At 47.4% G+C, this 19,184-nt stretch overlaps 1 protein-coding gene across 1 annotated transcript in view; it reads right to left on the bottom strand.

Annotated features, from left to right (window-relative positions):
- The window catches only part of LOC309550417 (ribonuclease H1-like), a gene marked incomplete at its 5' end in the record, with an annotated part of 99,024 nt that extends 82,192 nt beyond the window's left edge, over positions 1 to 16,832 (bottom strand). Inside the window, 4 exons of the mRNA XM_082250800.1 lie at positions 1,179 to 1,364; positions 10,506 to 10,627; positions 13,007 to 13,196; positions 16,742 to 16,832. Of these exons, the coding sequence (XP_082106926.1) occupies positions 1,179 to 1,364; positions 10,506 to 10,627; positions 13,007 to 13,196; positions 16,742 to 16,832 (589 nt within the window). The remainder of the gene's footprint in view (positions 1 to 1,178; positions 1,365 to 10,505; positions 10,628 to 13,006; positions 13,197 to 16,741) is intronic.
- Between the last annotated feature and the right edge of the window lie 2,352 nt (positions 16,833 to 19,184).

Genomic DNA, 19,184 nt, shown 5'->3' with positions numbered 1-19,184 from the left:
GAGAAGTTTTTTTAGCAGGATCTACAAGTATACTTTTTTTTACAATTTATCGTAAAACCTTTTACTGATATATTCAACTGACCAAAAGAGAGCAAATAAGTTAATGGTTACGGTTTATAATAACCTTAAAGTAATCAGATATAAAGTGGAACTCTAACCAACATGTTTGTGTGATTGAATTGGAGTGAAAAAAGGTATAAAGTTTATGTCCAGTTTGTATAGATGTGTGTCCTCGCTGAAAGATGTTTTTGGACTTCACAAAATAGTTGTGATGGGTCAGGATGTAAAGTGTAATCGCCTCAACATAACTGAACACAGCTATAAATAAAAACACATTTCCACCCATTCTATCCAAAACAAGGTCGGTCTGAGATTGAGAGATAGATAGATAGATATATACACACATACATATACACATATACACTACACACACACACATATACATATACATACACACACAGTGAATTTAAAAAGTCTACACACCGCTGTTAAAATGTCAGGTTTCTCTTGATGTAAAAAAAAAAAAAAAAAAAAAATTAAGACAGCGATAGATCATTTCAGATTTTTTTTTCCACCTTGAAGGTGATCTATAAACTGTACAACTCAATTGAAAAACAAACTGAAATATTTTGGGAGGAGGGGGGTGGAGTAAAACTAAAAATAAAAAAAAAAAAAAAAAAAAAAAAAAAGTGGTTGCATAAATGTGCACACCAGATCCCAGACCTGAATCCAATTGAAAATCTGTGGGGTGATATGAAGAAGGCTATGCAAAGGAGAAGCCCTCACAATCTGACAGATTTGGAGTGTTTTTGCAAAGAAGAGTGGGCAAATATTGGCAAGTCAAGATGTGCCATGCTGATAGTAGGCTCATACCCAAAAAGACTGAGTGCTGTAATAAAATCAAAAAGGTGTTTCAACAAAGTATTAGTTTAGGGGGGGCCACACTTATGTAACCATATTTTAGTTTTACTCCCCTCCACCTAAAAGATTTCAGTTTGTTGTTTAACTGAGTTGTACAGTTTATAGGTCACATTAAAAAAGGTGGAAAAAGTTCTGAATTTATCTTGGTCTCATTTTTTTTACATCACAGAAACCTGACATTTTAACAGGGGTGAGTAGACTTTTTATATATACTGTATATATACACATATTTATATTATTAATAAACAATAATATACCCATTTGAGAAAATGACTGTCCAAACAATGGTGGTAAGGAACTAAATTCAATCAGTTTGGTCCGTTTAGGTGAAGGCGGGTTTTTCGTAGAACTTGAAGGCTGAAGAGGCCTTTTGGCACAGAATGAAGGCTTTACATGGCACGGCTTTTCTTTGCTTGTGGAAGGAATCTGTGTGACACAACTACCTGGAAAAAATGCAATTCACAATTCTTTAGGCAAGGCAAGCAAACACAATACCCACTTCAGAAGTTCAGGTTTTAACAAACGATTTTTGATTCACTTGCAATGTGACGAGGGGGGTGGAGGGCTGGATTTTCACTATTCTGGCTCATTTTTCCTGTAGAGCGGGGGGATTCGATTGGAATCTACCAATTGACCATTTTAATCAGAATCCACAGTTACTTGAGGCGTGAGCCGAGACCCGATATGTCACCAAAGAGCCCCCCCCAAACAGGGCTGCTAAAATAATTGTAAAAATAGTATTTTAAAGTTTTTTTTTTTTTTTTTAAAAAGTGTAAAAAAACTACTGACACCATCTACTACTCTACTGACTGACAACTCTTCTACCAAGACCAACCTCTGTCCCAACAGACGCTGTCCACTGTAAAGGTAGCTAAATTTATATTTTTACAGTGACATTTCTTCTATTATATTTTTGTAAGTTTTCCTTACTTTTTAGTTAGGCCTTGCTAGTTAAGGTTTTGTTTAAAGTGCTGAACACCGGATCTTTGCTCTCTTTAGGTTGTTAAGGTAGATCTCCACCTCTCAAAAGGTTGCCTACCCTGCTGTAGAGGGAGGAATCAATCATTTGTCAGGCTTCTGTCCTGGAAGATGGGTGGGGAAATATATGCATCTGTATTTACATTACTTTTCTTAAATTGTAAAGTCTTTTCTTTTTCAATAATAACAAACCCTATTAAAAACTTACCTGCTCTGTGCAGTTGGCTTTGCAGAGCAGCCTGGATTCTCTTCATCAGCTCTCCGGGCCCCTCCCTTCCTTTGAGTGCCACCACAGCAAGCAGCTTGCTATGGGAGCACCTGAGCAGAGGCACAGCTCTGTGTATCCATTCAGACATGAAGTTGCGGTTCGGCCCCGCCCCCTCTCTCCTCACTGGATAACGGACTTTGATTGAAAGCAGCAGGAGCCAATGGTGCCGCTGCTTTGTCTTAGCCAATGAGAAATGGACATTGCTGGATCAAGAGGGGGCTCAGGTAAGCATTAGGTGGGCTGCTGCACACAGAAGTTTTTTTACCTTAATGCATAGAATGCATTAAAGTGGCTGTTAACCACTTCCCGCCCTATAGGCGATTGACGGCAGGAAAGTGGTTGCATTATCCTGACCAGACGTCATATGACGGCGGCAGGATAATGCGCTCTGCGCACCCCCGGTGATGCGGCGTGTCACTCTGACGCACTGCATCTCCGATCTCGGTAAAGAGCATACTCTCGGTAAAGAGCCTACTGACGTAGGCTCTTTACCATGTGACCAATCACACTTGTGGTTATGAGTAAGCGACCCCTTGTGTCGTGAAACGTGTCAACCTTTTATTGTCCCATGTCTCACCAGTCTTATTTTTGATGCCTGTGATGAAGAATAAAATTACTCCTTTTTGATTCGAATTTTCGGAGTGCAGTCACTTTCTTCTATGTTTGACTATCTGGATGGTGTATCCGACCTGCACCTGAATTAAACCTCACCTAGAGCGGTCCCACCTGTGTTTGGTTGGATTCCAGCTGGTCACATAGAACACAGGAAGACCCATTGATCGGCTTTCCTTAGTTCGTGCCTGACCAGTGCAGGAAAAAAAAAATAAAAAAATTATCTATTCACAAAAAATTGTATAACAAACAAAAAAAATTTTTTATTTTTTTTTTCAAACTTTTCGGTCTTTTTTTTATTTATTTATTTAGCAAAAAAGAAAAAACCTTGCGGTGACCAAATACCACCAAAAAGAAAGCTCTATTTGTGGGGGAAAAAAAATGACATAAATTTGGTTTAGGTACAGTGTTGCATGACCGCGCAATTGTCATTCAAAATGCAACAGCGCTAAAAGCTGAAAATTGTCCTGGGTAGGAAGGGGCTGTATTGAAGTGGTTAAGCCACTTTATACCAACCTGTCTGTTTAATAATCCTCTGTGCCCCTGTGTCTATGTTTTATAAAAATTAGCCGTTCTTTACCAGGTTTTCAGAGCGCCGATTGCCGCTCACGTGACCCGCCAGCTTTCTCCTCACCCTGTCTGACGGCTGCAGTGGGCGGGGCCGTGGATTCCCCGCTGGCGTCAGTCCGAAGGAGAGGAAAAGAGGGGGGGGGTCACGTCAGGACTCAGCAGCCATGGTATACCATGGTCAGTTTACAGAGGGGACATAGCCATGCAGGATCAGCCAGATTTTTTAGGCGATCGAAGTGACCAGATTACACAGCACAGCTCCGTATAACATGCTTAAAGGGAACAGGATCAATCTTTTTTTTTTAAGGTTAAACGTTTTAAGTGAAAAAAAAAAAAAACACTGACTTTACAACCCCTTTAATACTCCTGGCAAAGTCCCACAAATATCTGTTTATCCTGCCAGCGAAGCCCACCCCTTGCAGCTTTCTATGAGGGTTGGCAACAAGGCTCTACGACTTGAGTTCAGAGCAGAATTTCTCTCATCTAGACTGTGCCTGCTTGCACTATAGGCGAGATGAGAAAACTGAATTTTTGTAAAATCTTACTGTAAAATTCCTGAGTCCTCTGACAGTCGCCGCCCACTCATTCAGTCTTTACCAATGGGTATTGACCTCTTATCCATAGGAGCAAGCTAGGCATAAAACTTGTTAAAAACAAAGTAATTTACATAGACACACCTATAGGGGCTGTCCCACTGGTCCAATACCCCCCTGCTATCAGCATTCCCAACTCAGTTTGGTAGCAAGCAGTTAAAGTCCAAAAGAACCCCACTAGAGGAGCGGGGGCGGCGACTGTCAGAGGATTTAGAGAAAGGAATTTTACAAAAATTTGGTTTTCTCTTACGTTCTCTGACAGTCGCCGCCCACTCAGTCAGTCTTCACCAATGGGATGTCCCAAAGCAGTGTAGACATGAGGGGTGGGAAGTGCAACCGTCACAAAGGCAATGCAGCACCCAGGTCAGAGAAAGGAACCTTATCTGAGCAGAAAGGTAAAAATTCTGGGCAACAGAAAAGCTCAACTGGAGCAAACAACTCAGGAAAGCAAACAACAAAAAAGGGGAGAAAACAACCCCAACAGACGGGGCCGGCCAACGCCAAGGCCCCGTCAAAGCACTGCCGCACACAGAACTTTGCGGCCAAAGGAGGCATCTGCTAATGCCAAAACATCAAGTTTGTAAAATTTGGAAAAGGTGTGCACAGACGACCAAGTCGCTGCCTTGCACACCTGGGCCACCGAAGCCTGATGTCGGAAAGCCCATGACGCACTCACCGCTCTGGTAGAGTGCGCCTTGACAGGGAAGGGCGGAGCCCGTTCCCTAATAGAATAGGCCTGTACAATCGTCTGCCTGATCCATTTTGAAATGGTCGCCGCAGACACAGCCATACCCTTCCGAGAGCCCTCGGGAAGGACAAAAAGGGAATCTAACTTTCTGAAGGATTCAGTAGACGCCAGGTACACCCTGATCGCCCGGACGACATCCAAGGAATGCAAAGCAAACTCCTTAGGATGTTTGGGATTCGCACACAGCGAAGGCAGGACAATATCCTCGTTAAGGTGAAAATCCGACACCACCTTAGGTAGGAAAGATTGGTTAGGTCGCAAGACCACCTTATCCTTGTTAACCACCAGGTAAGGGGAGCGGCAAGACAGAGCCGCCAGCTCCGACACTCTGCAGGCAGATGTGATCGCCACCAGAAAGGCAACCTTTCCGGACAGCACAAACAGAGGAATCTCCCTGATGTTCTCAAAGGGAGGACGTTGCAAATCGGACAGGACCAAATTTAAGTCCCAAGGAGGTAAAGGCGCTCTCCTAGGAGGAGCCAAATGACGCACACCCTGAATAAAGATGCGTATCAAAAGAGTTTGACGCCAAGGGGCGTTGGAAAAGGATTGCCAACGCAGACAACTGACCCTTAATTGTGGTCAGTGCAAGACACTGGTCCACACCAGTTTGCAGGAAGGCCAGCACCCTCGCCACCTAAAAGGAGCGAGGATGGATGCCCCTGGACTCACACCAGGCAAAATAAGCCTTCCAGGTACGTTAATAGATTTTTCCGGAAAAGGCCTTACAAGCCTTAAGCAGGGTAGGAATGATCACTGACAAGAGACCTCGATCTCTCAGGACCTGGCTTTCAACAGCTAAAGCCAGCGACCATAAAGCAGGATGGAAGATCGGCCCCTGAGACAAGCTGATCGTCCAGTAAGGGGAGCCGCCAAGGAGGTTCGACGACAAGTTGCATGATGTCCGCGTACTAAGACCGCCGCGGCCAGTCCGGGGCCACCAGAATCAACAACTTCAGTTCCGAGACCAACCTGCTTAGGAACCTGGACAACAACTGAATCGGAGGGAAGGCATAAAATCAGGCGATACTGATTCCAAGGCACCACCAGCGCATCCGAGGCGTCTGCCAGAGGATCGCACGTTCTTGCCACGAACCTTTCTACCTTGTTGTTCAGCCGTGATGCGAACAGATACACATCCGGGGATTCCCATCGCGCACACAGCATCTGAAACACCTCCGGGTGTAGGGACCATTCCCCCTGGTCCAGGGTCTGGCGGCTCAGATAATCGGCCTGCCAATTCTCCACACCCAGAATGTGAAATGCCGAAATCGCCAGGACGTGCGTCTCGGCCCAAGACAGAATCTTGGTCACTTCCTTGGCCGCCCGGGCACTCCTGGTGCCCCCTTGGTGATTGATGTAAGCCACCGCAGTGGCACTGTCCGTCTGCACCCGCACAGGACGGCCCCAAAGATGATCTGACCAACGGAGCAAGCACAGTCTGATCGCTGGCAGTTCCAAGACATTTATCGGCAGGGAGGATTCCTCCTCCGACCAAGTGCTCTGGGCAGACATCGTGCCCCCACCCCAGCCCGATAGGCTGGCGTCCGTGGTGATCACCGTCCACAACAACGACTGGAAAGACTTCCCTTCCGTCATGGCCGGAGACTGGAGCCACCACAGAAGAGCCTCTCTGGTTTGGCGACTCAAAGATATCCTCCTTTCCAAGGATTGAAGATGCCTGTCCCACCTGGCCAAGATCTCCGCTTGAAGAGATCGTGTGTGGAACTGTGCAAACGGTATCGCCTCGAAGGCTGACACCATCAATCCCAGGGACCTGGGTGATGAGGATTCGCTGTCCCTGAGGGACCTGACCTCGGTCTGCAGAGTCCGGAGCTTGTCCTCCAGCAGAAACACTTTGGCTTGGGCGGAGTCCAGGACCATCCCCAAGTAGGGGGAAGACGAACCGAAGGAGACAAAGTCGACTTCTGAACGTTGAAGGTCCACCCGAACTCCTGGAGTGTCTGAACCGTAGTGGACAGATCGCGCAGTAGGCTCTGACTGGCACTCAACCTTAACAGGAGATCGTCCAGATATCCCAAGATCGCAACTCCCTGCGCCCGCAACAGGGCTAGAACAGGAGCCAGCACTTTGGTAAACACCCTTGGAGCCGGAGCGAGACCGAAAGGCAACGCCACAAACTGATAGTGTTCCTCCGCGATTGCGAAGCGGAGGTACCTCTGATGACCCTCGAATATGGGGGATGTCTAAATACGCATCCTTGAGGTCGATGGAGGCCAAGAAATCTCCCGGACTAAGGGAGGCTACCACCGAATGGAGGGATTCCATGCGGAATGTTTGAACCTGCACAAAGCGGTTCAGAGCTTTCAAGTCCAGAATTGGACGTACCTTGTCCTCCTTTCTGGGCACAGTGAACAGATTGAAGTAAAACCCCCAAAATCTGTCCCCGATGTGGCACCGGGACGATCACCCCCTGGGGGTGAGAAGATCCTGAACCGCCCGATGAAGATTTTGTAAACGATCTGGGGTCAAATGAAGATTTGAGGGAAAGAACCTGTCCGCTAAAGGAATTTGATCTTGTAACCCGATCAAATGATTTCCTGAACCCACCGGTCCGGAATCCGGAGCAGCCAAGGTTTGAGAAAACCGCGCAGACGTCCCCCCAGCCCTGGAACGGGTGAGGGCGTCCCTTCAGATCGAGGCAGACTGGGCCGCCGCGCCAGCTTGGCCGGCTTTTGACTTGCCCTTCCTCTGGCCACCATGGCCTTTGAAAGGTTTCCCCTTGTCCTGTGCTTTGAAGGCACGAAAGGACCCCTGATTTGGTTTAAAGGAAGGGCCCCGCTTACCGCGGAAAAAACTTACCCTTGGGATTCTGAGGCAGCAGAGTGCTCTTGCCCCCAGTGACCCCCTTTAACCAATTCGTCCAGGGAGTCCCCAAAAAGGCGAGTCCCCGCATAAGGGATGTCAGACACCGTCTTCTTGGAAGTCTGGTCGGCCAACCAGCTTTTCAGCCATACCAAGCGAAGGGTAAGCACCGCCGACACCAGTCGCGCGGCTAAAGTGGCCTCATCCAAGGCCGCGTCACACAGATACAGGACAGCCTGAATAATCTGGCCCACCATCTCCAAAGTAGTAGGAGGGACGGAATCAGCCACGAGAGTGCGTCTGAGCACCTTGGCCCAATCTGCCACAGCCTGAGACACCATGACGGAGGCGAAAATAGGTTTCAACAAGGAACCCGCCACCATATAGGAGTGAAGAGCTAGAGATTCCATCCGACTATCTGTGGGGTCCCTGAACACCGGAGAATCCTCAGTGGGTACAAGTGGCCCTATTTAACCTGGACACTGTGTGATCCACCTTAGGGACCACGGACCAGCGCAAATCCATAGGAGACGCAAAGGGATAACCGGGTGGAAACCGTTTCGGTACAAAATTGCGCCATTGCTCGTTCACCGTTTCGTGAAACTCAGCGGGACAAGGAAACACCTGTGCCGCCTTCTGGGTTCTGCGGGTCCCAAATGAGGACCGATTACCCGGAGTGTTGGGCTCATCCTCCAAATGCAGTGTATCCTTTACAGCGGTAATAAGCGCTGCCATAGCAGCGCGTTCTCGGGCCGTCCCAGGGGGGGGAATCATCCCCCTCCTCGTCCTCCACCTCCCCTTCAGACTGGAAGGATTGAGACCCTTCAAGGGGCACAATGTCTATGGCAACCATGTCAGACTCTGAATCAGAGGAGTGAGAAAACCTAGGCCTTTTCCCAGAAACCCGTTCAGACATCAAAAGATCCACTTTGGACACTAAAGTCGCAAGTGCAGCAGTAATCGCAGATGATTCAGATGTACCTGAATCATCCACCAAAGCTGGTGAAAAACTTTATGGAGCTGGCCCTTTAAATCACAATAGCAGCGATCCCACTGCAATGCACTGCAAACAGGGACTAGACTGAAAACCCCCTCAGGCAGGAATATAACTGATAGCCAAGAGATATTCCCCAAAAAACAGCAAGGACAGACCCCCCAGAAGTGTTACCACGCTGCCGACGATCCTTCTGTATGTGAAGAAAGGAAGTAATGTCACGCCCTAGAGGCTAAACAGGATGTATACTAAGGGAAAATGGTTGCTCATAGAAAACAATGGGAGGCTCCGGGAAAATGGCTGCCGAACACTCTGTATAAAGCCAGACGCCACACACAAGATGGCGCCCGAAGGGCACAATACACTGCAAGGAAAATGGCTGCTGAAGCTCCCACAGTGAAGCCAAAGCAGCCGCCCACACCCAAAATGGCGGTGATGCGGTTTTTCACCGCTGCGGGTCACCTAAGCATGTCTGAACCCAGCATTATCACAATAGTGCCACGGAGGTTAGGGACCCCAATAACCCCCCACAGAGCGCCCTGGACACGTTCGAGCCCCCGCAGGGACCGGGAGTAGCGCGAGCCCCAGACACACAGACATGAAGGGATAACACAGACGTAACCGACTGCCATCCCCAGACAGAATGTACTCACCGTACCACGATGGCGTGGGTGCCTCTCTGCGACGAGAAGCCTCCCACCCAAGGTGGTGGGGATGCCGTCAGCCAAAAAGGACTCAAGCAACGCACGGAACCGCGGTTGAGACGTCCAAGCAAGGTGGCTACCTCGCGGGCTTTCGTCCTAAAGACCGGGACAGTTCGTTTGTGAGGCCAGGGCGTACGCATAGCCTTCTAAACGCTCGATGGCGGGCTGGGATTCCATAAGGCCCTCTGTCCTGGGACACCAGGACGACCAGTCCGACTCCCAGCTCCGCAAACGCTGTAGTCTTCCGAAGATCCAACTAAGTGCAGGAACAAATAAAAAGCTAGTAGTGCAAGAAAACACTTTTCATAAAATAAAAAAGTAATAAAACACATAGGAAAAGGCAGAGACTGTAGCCCCAGCACAGGGATAGCCTATCTTACTCCTAACTAGGCAGAAGACAAAACTGAGTTGGGATGCTGATAGCAGGGGGGTATTAAACCTATAGGGGCTGTCCCATTGGTCCATCTATGTAAATTACTTTGTTTTTAACAAGTCTTATGCTTAGCTTGCTCCTATGGATAAGAGGTCAATACCCATTGATGACTGAATGAGTGGGAGGCGACTGTGGACGTAAGAGAAATGTTGCAGGGAGGTGTGGCTTTTGACATGGTCACTGCTGATTGGCACACCTGTAGCTTGTCAATCAGCACCTGGCCACACCCAGCCCTGCCCTGCTCTCTGCTTTCTAGAGTCACAGCAGTGCTTCTCTTGCAGAAACCCTCAGTCTATGAGCTGCAGTGTCTGGGAGGAGAGCGTGCGAGACATAAAAGAAGGCTTTGGTTTAGAGTAGGTAAAGGACATTTTTTTTGTTTACCTTATAAGGCTTGAGCATCACATAGTAACTAGATTTGGGACTGGTTTGGACTATCACACAGGAACCTTTAGCTGTACTTTGATGATAATGTGGAAATAGCTAGGAGGACTAGTTTAATTTACTGGCTAACTGGGGCCAGCAGTTAAGTAAAGACGTAATAAAGTATGTAAAATAGGATTTCTTATACAGTCTACTACATAATCTAGGCGTACAGGGCAGATCAATCAGATTATTCAGATTTGGCCAAAAGGAAACAATACCCAAAATATTAGAGACCTGGGCTTCGAAGGGTGAGGGCAAGAGGGTATTAGAACTTTTATAACCATGCACAAACACAAAACAAATTGACAATAAGATACACCTGCTTCCTGCAAGTGAAGAGGTCTACAGCAGAAAGGTAAGTTGAAACCAAACAGGGTTTGAGAATCTAAGGATGCCTTAGTACACCTGAGTTCTACGATTCCTTCCTTAACTTACTTTCTGAACTTTTTGAGGGTGCTCCTTCTGGTTCTCCTATAAACTTCCAGGCTTCTTCCTCGGAGGCAAACTTCTTGTACCTGGCGCCTGCAAAGCGATCCACTTGTTCCTTGCATTCATCCCTGAGATGAAAAATAAAATAAGACAAATTCAGCGTTCCAACCTTTTCAGACTTGATTCTAGAAACAGTCTGCTACTTCCAGTTTTGTTTACTCATCTAAGGAGATCTTATACCAAAAAACAGTAGGAAATGCAGCAATAAGGATGTCAACAGTTACCTGAACTAAGAATATGGAAACTTATATAACCCAGGGCAACCAATTAGCAGGTTACAGAAAGAAGGTAATAAAAAGGTAAATTTTGCTCTGCTACCTAGGGGTTATTTTGGTACTTTCATTAATGCCACCAGTGTGCAATAAGAAGTAACTTTCAAATTCAGACTTGATAAACAATTTCTGTCAAACATTTCCAACAAGCCTTAAGTGCCGGTTCACATGTGCGGCTGCGGACGGCGATCACATGTAATGTCGGAGCGCACTGCTCCTTCATTACAAGCGATCGGCTGTGCGGTGCGAGTTCAGCCATACACTTTGTATGGCTAAATTCGCACTGCACCCACAGCAAAGACGCACAGGACCCTTTTTTGCAGCCGCATCAGGATCGGATCGCACAGTGGTTCACACTTGTGTGATCCGATCCTGTGCAAACTGTAAGATCGCACTGCGATATGCTATCAAACTGGGGGTGTCGTTACATTTCATTGACACCCCCAGCGTATCGCATATGGCAGTGTGAACTGCCAGGGGTGCGTTTGCGATGCGGGAACAGGCTGCAAATTCCCAGCCTTCCCGCATCGCATAAGTGTGAACTGGCACTAAAGGGGAGTTTCAGCCTGGGGGAAAATAATTAAAAGTAAGCAGCTACAAATACTGAAGCTGCCAACTTTGAATAAAAGGGCACTTACCTGTCCAGGGATCCCCCAATATGGGCACCCGAACCTGATCCATCCATAGGCTTCGGGTGCAGGCACCGACATCTTTACAATAAGGGACACAGGAAGCGAAGCCTTACGGGTTCACAGCCTGTTTCCTACTGCGCATGCACGAGTCGCACTGTGCTCTCTTAAAGGTCCCGCTGTCTTCTGGGACCTGTGGGTCTCCCAGAAGGCAGCAGAAGGGGGTGAAGGAGGAGGGGCCGGAAATTGCGTAGATCGCCGCACAACGATTGCCGCGAAAGGTGCCAAATGTGGAATAAGCAGAGCTTCCCCTTTAGGGTGGAGCGCCGCTTTAAGGAAATGGAGCCACACACACTTCCGAAGTTTAAAATCAACTTTATAGTTAAGCACTTGCACCAACACAGACACTCACAGGGCTGCAAGGGCTGGGACAGTGATAATAATGGGGGATTTTAAACTACCCAGGAATCGACTGGCGTAATAGCACTGCTGGAACAGTTAAAGGGCAAAAATTTTAAACCTATTACAAGATAATTTTATCATCCAGTTTGAGGCCCCGACGAGGAATGATGCTCTGCTGGACCTGGTAATCTCAAACCATGCAGAGATTATTACTAATGTTCATATAAAAGATCTTGGTATCAGTGACCATAACATGATTTCCCTTATGATTAGCTGTAAGCAACAAACTCATACTGTAAATATTAATACACTTAAATTTTAAAGTAATTGCAAAAGTCTCGTTTTAATTTTTTTTTAAAATAACAAACATGTTATACTTACCTGCTCTATGAAGTTGGTTTTGCAAAAAACAGCCTGGGTCCTCCTCTTCTCAGGTCCCACTGGCTCTGCTGGCCCCTCCCTCCTGTTGAGTACCCCCACAGCAAGCAGCTTGCTTTAGACACATCAGACTTGAGTCACAGCTCCCTGTGTCCATTCAGACACAGAGCCATGACCCGGCCCCACCCCCCTCTCTCTCCTGATTTACTGAATGATTTTGATTGACAGCAGTCGGAGCCAATTGCGCCACACTGCTGTCTCAGCTAATGAGGAGGGGAGTCCCAGGCAGCATAGACACCCCTGCAACAATCGCAGGATAGAGATGGGCTCAAGTATTGGGGTGCTAGGGGCTGCTGCACACAGAAGGTTTTTTATCCTAATGCATACAAAGCATTCCCTCTGTTCTCAGCTGCATAAGAGCTGGGGGAGAAGAAAAAAACAGCACACTGCCAGTTCAGACGCTGTGCAGTGGGGGCGATTCAGGACAAGTCTGATCAATGAAGGAAAGCCGGCTGAGTTTCCCAGCACAGCTAGAGAACTTACCATGATGTGCTCCCCCCTGCTTAGTGTGGTCAGTTTTTAATAGGAAAGCAGAGGGACTGGCAGTAACACCAGGGATATCACACAAAGGAAGCAATATAAAGAGAACAGGATACCTTTTAATACAAGTACATGGTACAGCAGGCACATATCAGGAATATGAAATATTGGGGGTAACAAACACTTTAATCTTAGTATTTTGTTATGCAGATTTTGCATCTCTTACCATGTGTTGTATACTCCTGGCTTCCGTCCTTTTCTTACTGCATAGAACATTCTAACCATCAACGCCTGTGCGCTTCCAATGGCAGCACACAGTAATCGAGAGGAAGGCAAGACACTGTAAGATAGCTTAAACATCTCCCATCTACCACACTTTGGAGAAGCGGCAAAATCACTAATAAGCACAGTCCATCCTGAAGAGCAGAAGAAAAAAATACTTGTTAGCATTCCAATAAGGTCCAGATTAACAACTATTTTTTTAAGCCCACCATAGACATCAGATGTCAGGCAGGCAAACAGAAACAATCAAAGTTTCATTTTGTGTGAAAACTATTTTTCATGATAACCCAACTGGAGGCATCTGGGGGTATCCATACCCACAAGAGCCACTCACTGTGGCTCTTGTGGCCACCTTAGAGTGGAAGTAAAGCATTTTTAACTTTTGGCCATGAGCCACATAGGTTGGTATACTTTGCAGCTGCTCCGTTCTGGTTCCAGGCTGATCTGTCAGTGGCAGCTTCAGTGTGTAGAAGAGGCAGCAGACAGCTGTTGCCTGTCTCCTGCACACAGAGGGTGCCCCCGGAGACCAGACAGGCTTCAAAATAGGTTAGTATAGCGATCATTACAGAGCTAGATAGATTAATCTTACAGTGAGAGCAGGCTTGGAGTTAGTTAGGTTCTGCCTTTACTTGCACCTTAAAGTGTTTGTAAGTTAACCATAAAAAAACAAAAAAAACAAACAAACAAACATTGCACTCGGTCTTTAAAGCTCCGTTCACATGTCAGCGTATGGATCGCGGGCAGAACAGCCGTGGTTCCGCCCGCGATCTGGAGATTATTGCAAATCGCGGGACGCCTGTGCATTGCCCGTTGATTTGCAATAGCCCCCCAAACGCTGAGCGATGTTGCCGCGATTTCCGCCTGCCGAATCGCGGTAACATCGCGCAAAAAAAAAAAAAGAAAGTACAAGACCTTCTTTGGAGCGTATTGCGTCCCGCGATTTTTTTTTTGGTACCGCATAGTTCTATGTATTAACCACTTAAGCCCCGGAGGATTTGGCTGCTCAAAGACCAGGGCCTATTTTGCGATTTGGCACTGCGTGACTTTAACAGACAGTTGCGCGGACATGCGACGCTGTACCCAAATGAAATTGACTTCCCTTTTTTTCCCACAAACAGAGCTTTCTTTTGGTAGTATTTGATCACCTGTGCGATTTTTACTTTTTGCGCTACAAATAAAAAAAGAGCGCCAATTTTGAAAAAACAACAATATTTTTCAAATTTTTTTTTTTTTTTTTTAAATGAAATTACTCCCCCCCCCCCCCCCCCCCCCAAAAAAAAAAGAAAGAAAATCAAATTTTTTTTAACAATTTAGGCCAATTTGTTTTCCACTACATATTTTTGGTGGAAAAAAAAAAAAAAAAAAAAAAAAAAAAAATTCGCAATAAGCGTATTTTGATTGTTTGCGCAAAAGTTATTGCGTTTACTAACTACAGGAAAGATTTATGTAATTTTTATTGTTTTTTTTTAACTAGTAATGGCGGTGATCTGCGATTTTTTTTTGCGGGACTGCGTCTTTGCGGCGGACAGATCGGACCTTTGACTGACATTTTTGACACTTTTGGGGGACCAGTGACATTACTACAGTAATCAGTGCTATACATATGCACTGTTACTGTAAAAATGACACTACAAGCAAAGGGATTAACTATTAGAGAGCAAGGGGTTAAGTGTGTCCCTAGGGGCGTGTTTCTAACTGTAAAGGGGTGTGGCTTTTTTTTATATAATCTTTATTTAAGAAAATAAAAGACAAGTAACAATACAGCAATGAGGCAGGGTATGCAAAATAAACAAAAGCGGGGGATCAACAGGAACCCATAACAGTCGACAATGTTACATGAGCCATAGGGATGATGGGGAACAACAAGGCACTCAGTATCATTGCTGAAATTTTAAACACATGAAGCTACTGTAACGTGCACTAGTGGGTGGGGTTGGTGACCCACCCACGGGCTTCCCCACCATCTGCCACCCCCATCCCACAACTTCAGCCACAAATCTAATCACAAAGTGAAAACGTACTATAGGGCAAAGTGGGCGGGGAGCAGGGTGGTTCCCACCCAACCCGCGCAAGGCCGGAGTAGGGAGGCTAAGGCTAGGGTTCAGGGGTGTGGCTTTTGATGTAACCACAGAGACATAGGATCCTACATAGCAGGATCATATGATCTCTGCTGTTACATCAGAGAGAATGACAGGCGGCTTTGTTTACATCAGCCGCCTGCCTTTCTCCCTCTCCAGCGGGAGATCACGAGTGACCGGCGGACATGGGAGCCGCCGGTTACTCGCGCGGAGATGACCAGGCGGGAGCGCGCCCCCTATTGGCTCGCGGGCAAGTGATGTACCCATACGTCACTTTGCCTGCACGGGGCTGACCGCCGCAGTATATGTGCTTGCGGCAGTCCGTTTGTGGTTTGTAAATGCACATTCTATGCATGAAGGTAAAAAAACCTGTGTGCAGGAGCACCCCAGTCCCCCCTATTACTTACCTGAGCTCCCTCTCAATCCAGCGATATCCACGAGAACCTTGTCTCTCTGGGGACTCGTAGTCCTAATTGGCTTTTGACAGCAGCGGGAGCCATTGGCTGCAAAGGCCAACCGTCACCATAAGGAAACCACTCACTTGCTGCTTACCCAGTTCACAGTCCAGCAGCAAACCACTCAAGCACAGGTGGCTGGTTTACAAGAAAAAAGTGCAGCATCTCGCACAGGGACAGGAACACATGGTTGTTGCTCCTAGCAACCAGGCAGCCGTAAGGGCCGGCCACTACCTGCAAAAGTTGACACCCAGTGATGTGGAGGCATTTATTTTTAGTTTTGAGAGAACAGCAGAAAGAGAGGAATGGCCCCCAGACCAGTTGGCTGGTTATATTGCTCTGTTCCTCACTGGAGATCCCCAGAAGGCCTATTTCAAACTGTCATCTGCTGATTTTAAGGATTACAAACGGCTGAAAGCAGAAATCCTGGCCTGCCCTGGGGTGACTACTGCTATGCGGGCTCAAAGGGTACACCCGTTGGAGGTACCGCTGGGACTGTCCGCCAAGGGCTCAGATGCATGACTTGAGTCAGCTGGTCAAAAAATGGCTGCAGCCCGAGTTGTTAACGGGTCCCCAGAATGTAGAGTGGGTCGTGTTAGACTGGTACCTGAGGTCACTGCCACATGACCTTCAGTGCTGGGTGAGTCATGGGGACCCCAAGACCGCAGAGGAACTAGTGGAAATGGTTGAGAGACACGCTGTGGTGGAGGATCTACTGGGACCTGTCAAGCCTTGAGGACACTTGCCGTGAGAAGAGCCAAGCCATCCATAAACCAGGGAGTCGGCACCCTGGAGAGTCAAAGGGCGACCACCCTAGCATCCCAGAGCTCTGCTCCAGCACGCAGGAACGAGGGCATGCTGTGCCACTCCCAGGGTCATATCCAGATCCACTGTCCCCTGCAGGAGGAACCCATGGAGTGTGGTGCTCTACAAAGGATTTTGTTTTATGCCCAGATGGTCTGTGCTGCCCACCTGGACCTAACTGGGGGGCGGTTTGAATGTGACCTTTGGGTGAACGAGCTTAATGCCCGAACACCGTTGGGACTCCAGAAGTAGCTAGGGAAGTGAGTCGGGAGCAAGAACCCTGAGGGTGGTATGCATACATGGGGACACCAAGGAATACCCACTGGTATCAGTGACAATCACCACAGCCTGTGGCACAATTGTCAAGATTAGAGGAGCTTTCTCCTTTGTCGTCCTCTGACAAACTGTTGGGCTGGTACCCGACCTCATCCATGTTATCATAGGAAGGAACTGCCCGTTATTTGAACTGTGGGACTATGTGAACAAAGGACTACCAGGACAGCTGGACTGCTCTGTTCCCTGGAGCAGAAGGTCCCCCAGCTAAAGGGACCCCTGAGGTGGGGGAACCCACTCTAATGCAAGTCATGGCTGGGGAGAACATAGTGAAAGCCTCCCCCCCCCTCTGCAGTTTATGTCAGAGGACGACAAGGGAGAAAGCTCCTCTAATCTTGCCCATCCTGATCTCAAGGTGTCACGGGGGGGGGGGGGGGGGGGGAGATTTTCTTCTGCCCAAAAGAGGGATCCCACACTGAAAAATGCCTGGGAACAGGTTACCGTACTTAATGGGGTGTCCCTAGTCCCTGAGGCCGAAAAAAGGTTTTCCCACTTTGTGGTCATCGGTGAGCTGCTATACTGAGTTACCGAGGTTAGGGGAGAAGTGGTGGACCAGTTATTGGTTCCACAGCCTTTCAGACGCATGGTGCTCAACTTAGCTCACAATAACGCATTGGGGGGGGGTCACCTGGGGGCTGACAAGACAGACACGAGTAGCAGACTGGTTCTACTGGCCAGGAGTGACAGCAGAGGTGAGACGTTATTGCAGTTCATGTCCCACCTTGCCAGTTGACCCCGCCAATGCCCCACTTGAGGAACCCATTGGTGCCGATGCCCATTATCGAGGTACCATTTGAGCGCATTGCGATGAGTTTGGTGGGCCCTTTTGGTGGTCCAGAGCCGATTTTACCATACATCCTTGTGGTACCCGATTATGCCACTAGGTATCCAGAGGCAGAGGCAGTTCTAATGTTCTCTAGGACAGGATTCCCAAAGAAAATCTTGACAGACCAGGGCACCCCATTCATGTCTCGTGATGGCAGATCTGTGCAAGTTGTTCCAAATCAAGCAGCTGCACACATCGGTCTATCATTGACCGATGGACAGGTATAGCAGTTGAATAAAGCTCTCAAGTCAATGCTTAGGGTTGTGCAACAAGATGGTAAAGACTGGGACTGTCTACTCCTAGCATTGATGTTTTGCCTTAGGCAAAGGTTTTTCTCCGTTTGAATTGATGTATGGGCGAAAGCCACGGGGACTGATTGACTTAGTGAAGGAAACATGGAAAAGGGAGTCTTCTCCTCATATGACAGTTTTAGAACATATAAGAGAGGATTGCGAAGGTGATGCCTCTGGTCAAGAAGCACATGCAAAAGGCGCAGGAGGCACAAAGAAGGGTGTACAACCGGTCTGCCAAACTTAGACAGTTCCAGATTGGGGATCGGGTGTCTGTGCTTATACCTATGGTGGAAAGTAAGTTCCTGGCCAGGTGGCAGGGGCCTTTTCAGGTGGTAGAAAAGGATGGGGAGGTTAACTAGAAGATACACCAACCTGGGAAAAGGAAGCCCTATCAGATATACCATGTAAATCTCCTAAAACCTTGGGGAAGGACCGTAAAGCAGGAAGTTGCCCTGGCAGAGGTTAGTCCTAAGCCCCCGGTAGGGGAGAACTTGGTACCAGTTTCCACCTCCTTAACCAAGCCGCAAATGCAGCAGGTAAAGGAGTTCTTACAGAGGAATAGAGAGCAGTTATCAGGACTGCCAGGTCTTACCAGAGTTATTGAACAGGATATGGTCACAGAACATAATGTGAAGGTTCGAGTTAAACCCTATCACATCCCCGAGGCACATAGGAAAGTAGTGTTAGAGGAAGTCCGGGAAATACTCAAACTCGATATCAGTGAGGAATCGCAGAGCGAGTGGTCGAGCCTGATTGTGTTGGAAAGCCCCAACGGGACTCTGCGTTTTCGTAATGATTTCAGTAAACTCAATGAGGTATCGAAGTTAGATGCATATCCGATGCCCCGAGAAGATGAATTAGAGAGGTTGGGACCAGCCCTATACATCACTACCTTAGACATCAAAGGCTACTGGCAAATCCCTTGAACGAAGGAAGCCTGAGAAAAGACTGCCTTTACCACCCCAGATGGCCATTTCCAGTATAAAAGAATGCCGTTTGGCTTGCATTCCGCTCCAGCTACCTTCCAGAGAGCTATGGATAAAACCTTACGCCCACATCAGAAATACACTTCAGTGTCACCTTCATGAATTAAAAAAATAAAAAATACAAAATAATAAATTTAGCCCAATTTTGTGTTATGCTGAGTACATAGATACCCAACATGTCATGCTTTAAAATTGCGCACACTCGTGGAAAAGTGGCAAACTGGTACTTAAAAATCTTCATAGGCTACGCTTTAAAAAATTTCACAAGTTACCAGTTTAGAGTTACAGAGGAGGTCCTGTGCCATAATTAATGCGTTCACGTTAACTACATGTGGTTTGAATGCAGT

Source organism: Pelophylax lessonae, assembly GCF_965119305.1.
Source record: "Pelophylax lessonae genome assembly, chromosome: 3".
Lineage (NCBI taxonomy): Eukaryota > Metazoa > Chordata > Amphibia > Anura > Ranidae > Pelophylax > Pelophylax lessonae.
This window is presented reverse-complemented; position numbering and strand designations above follow the sequence as displayed.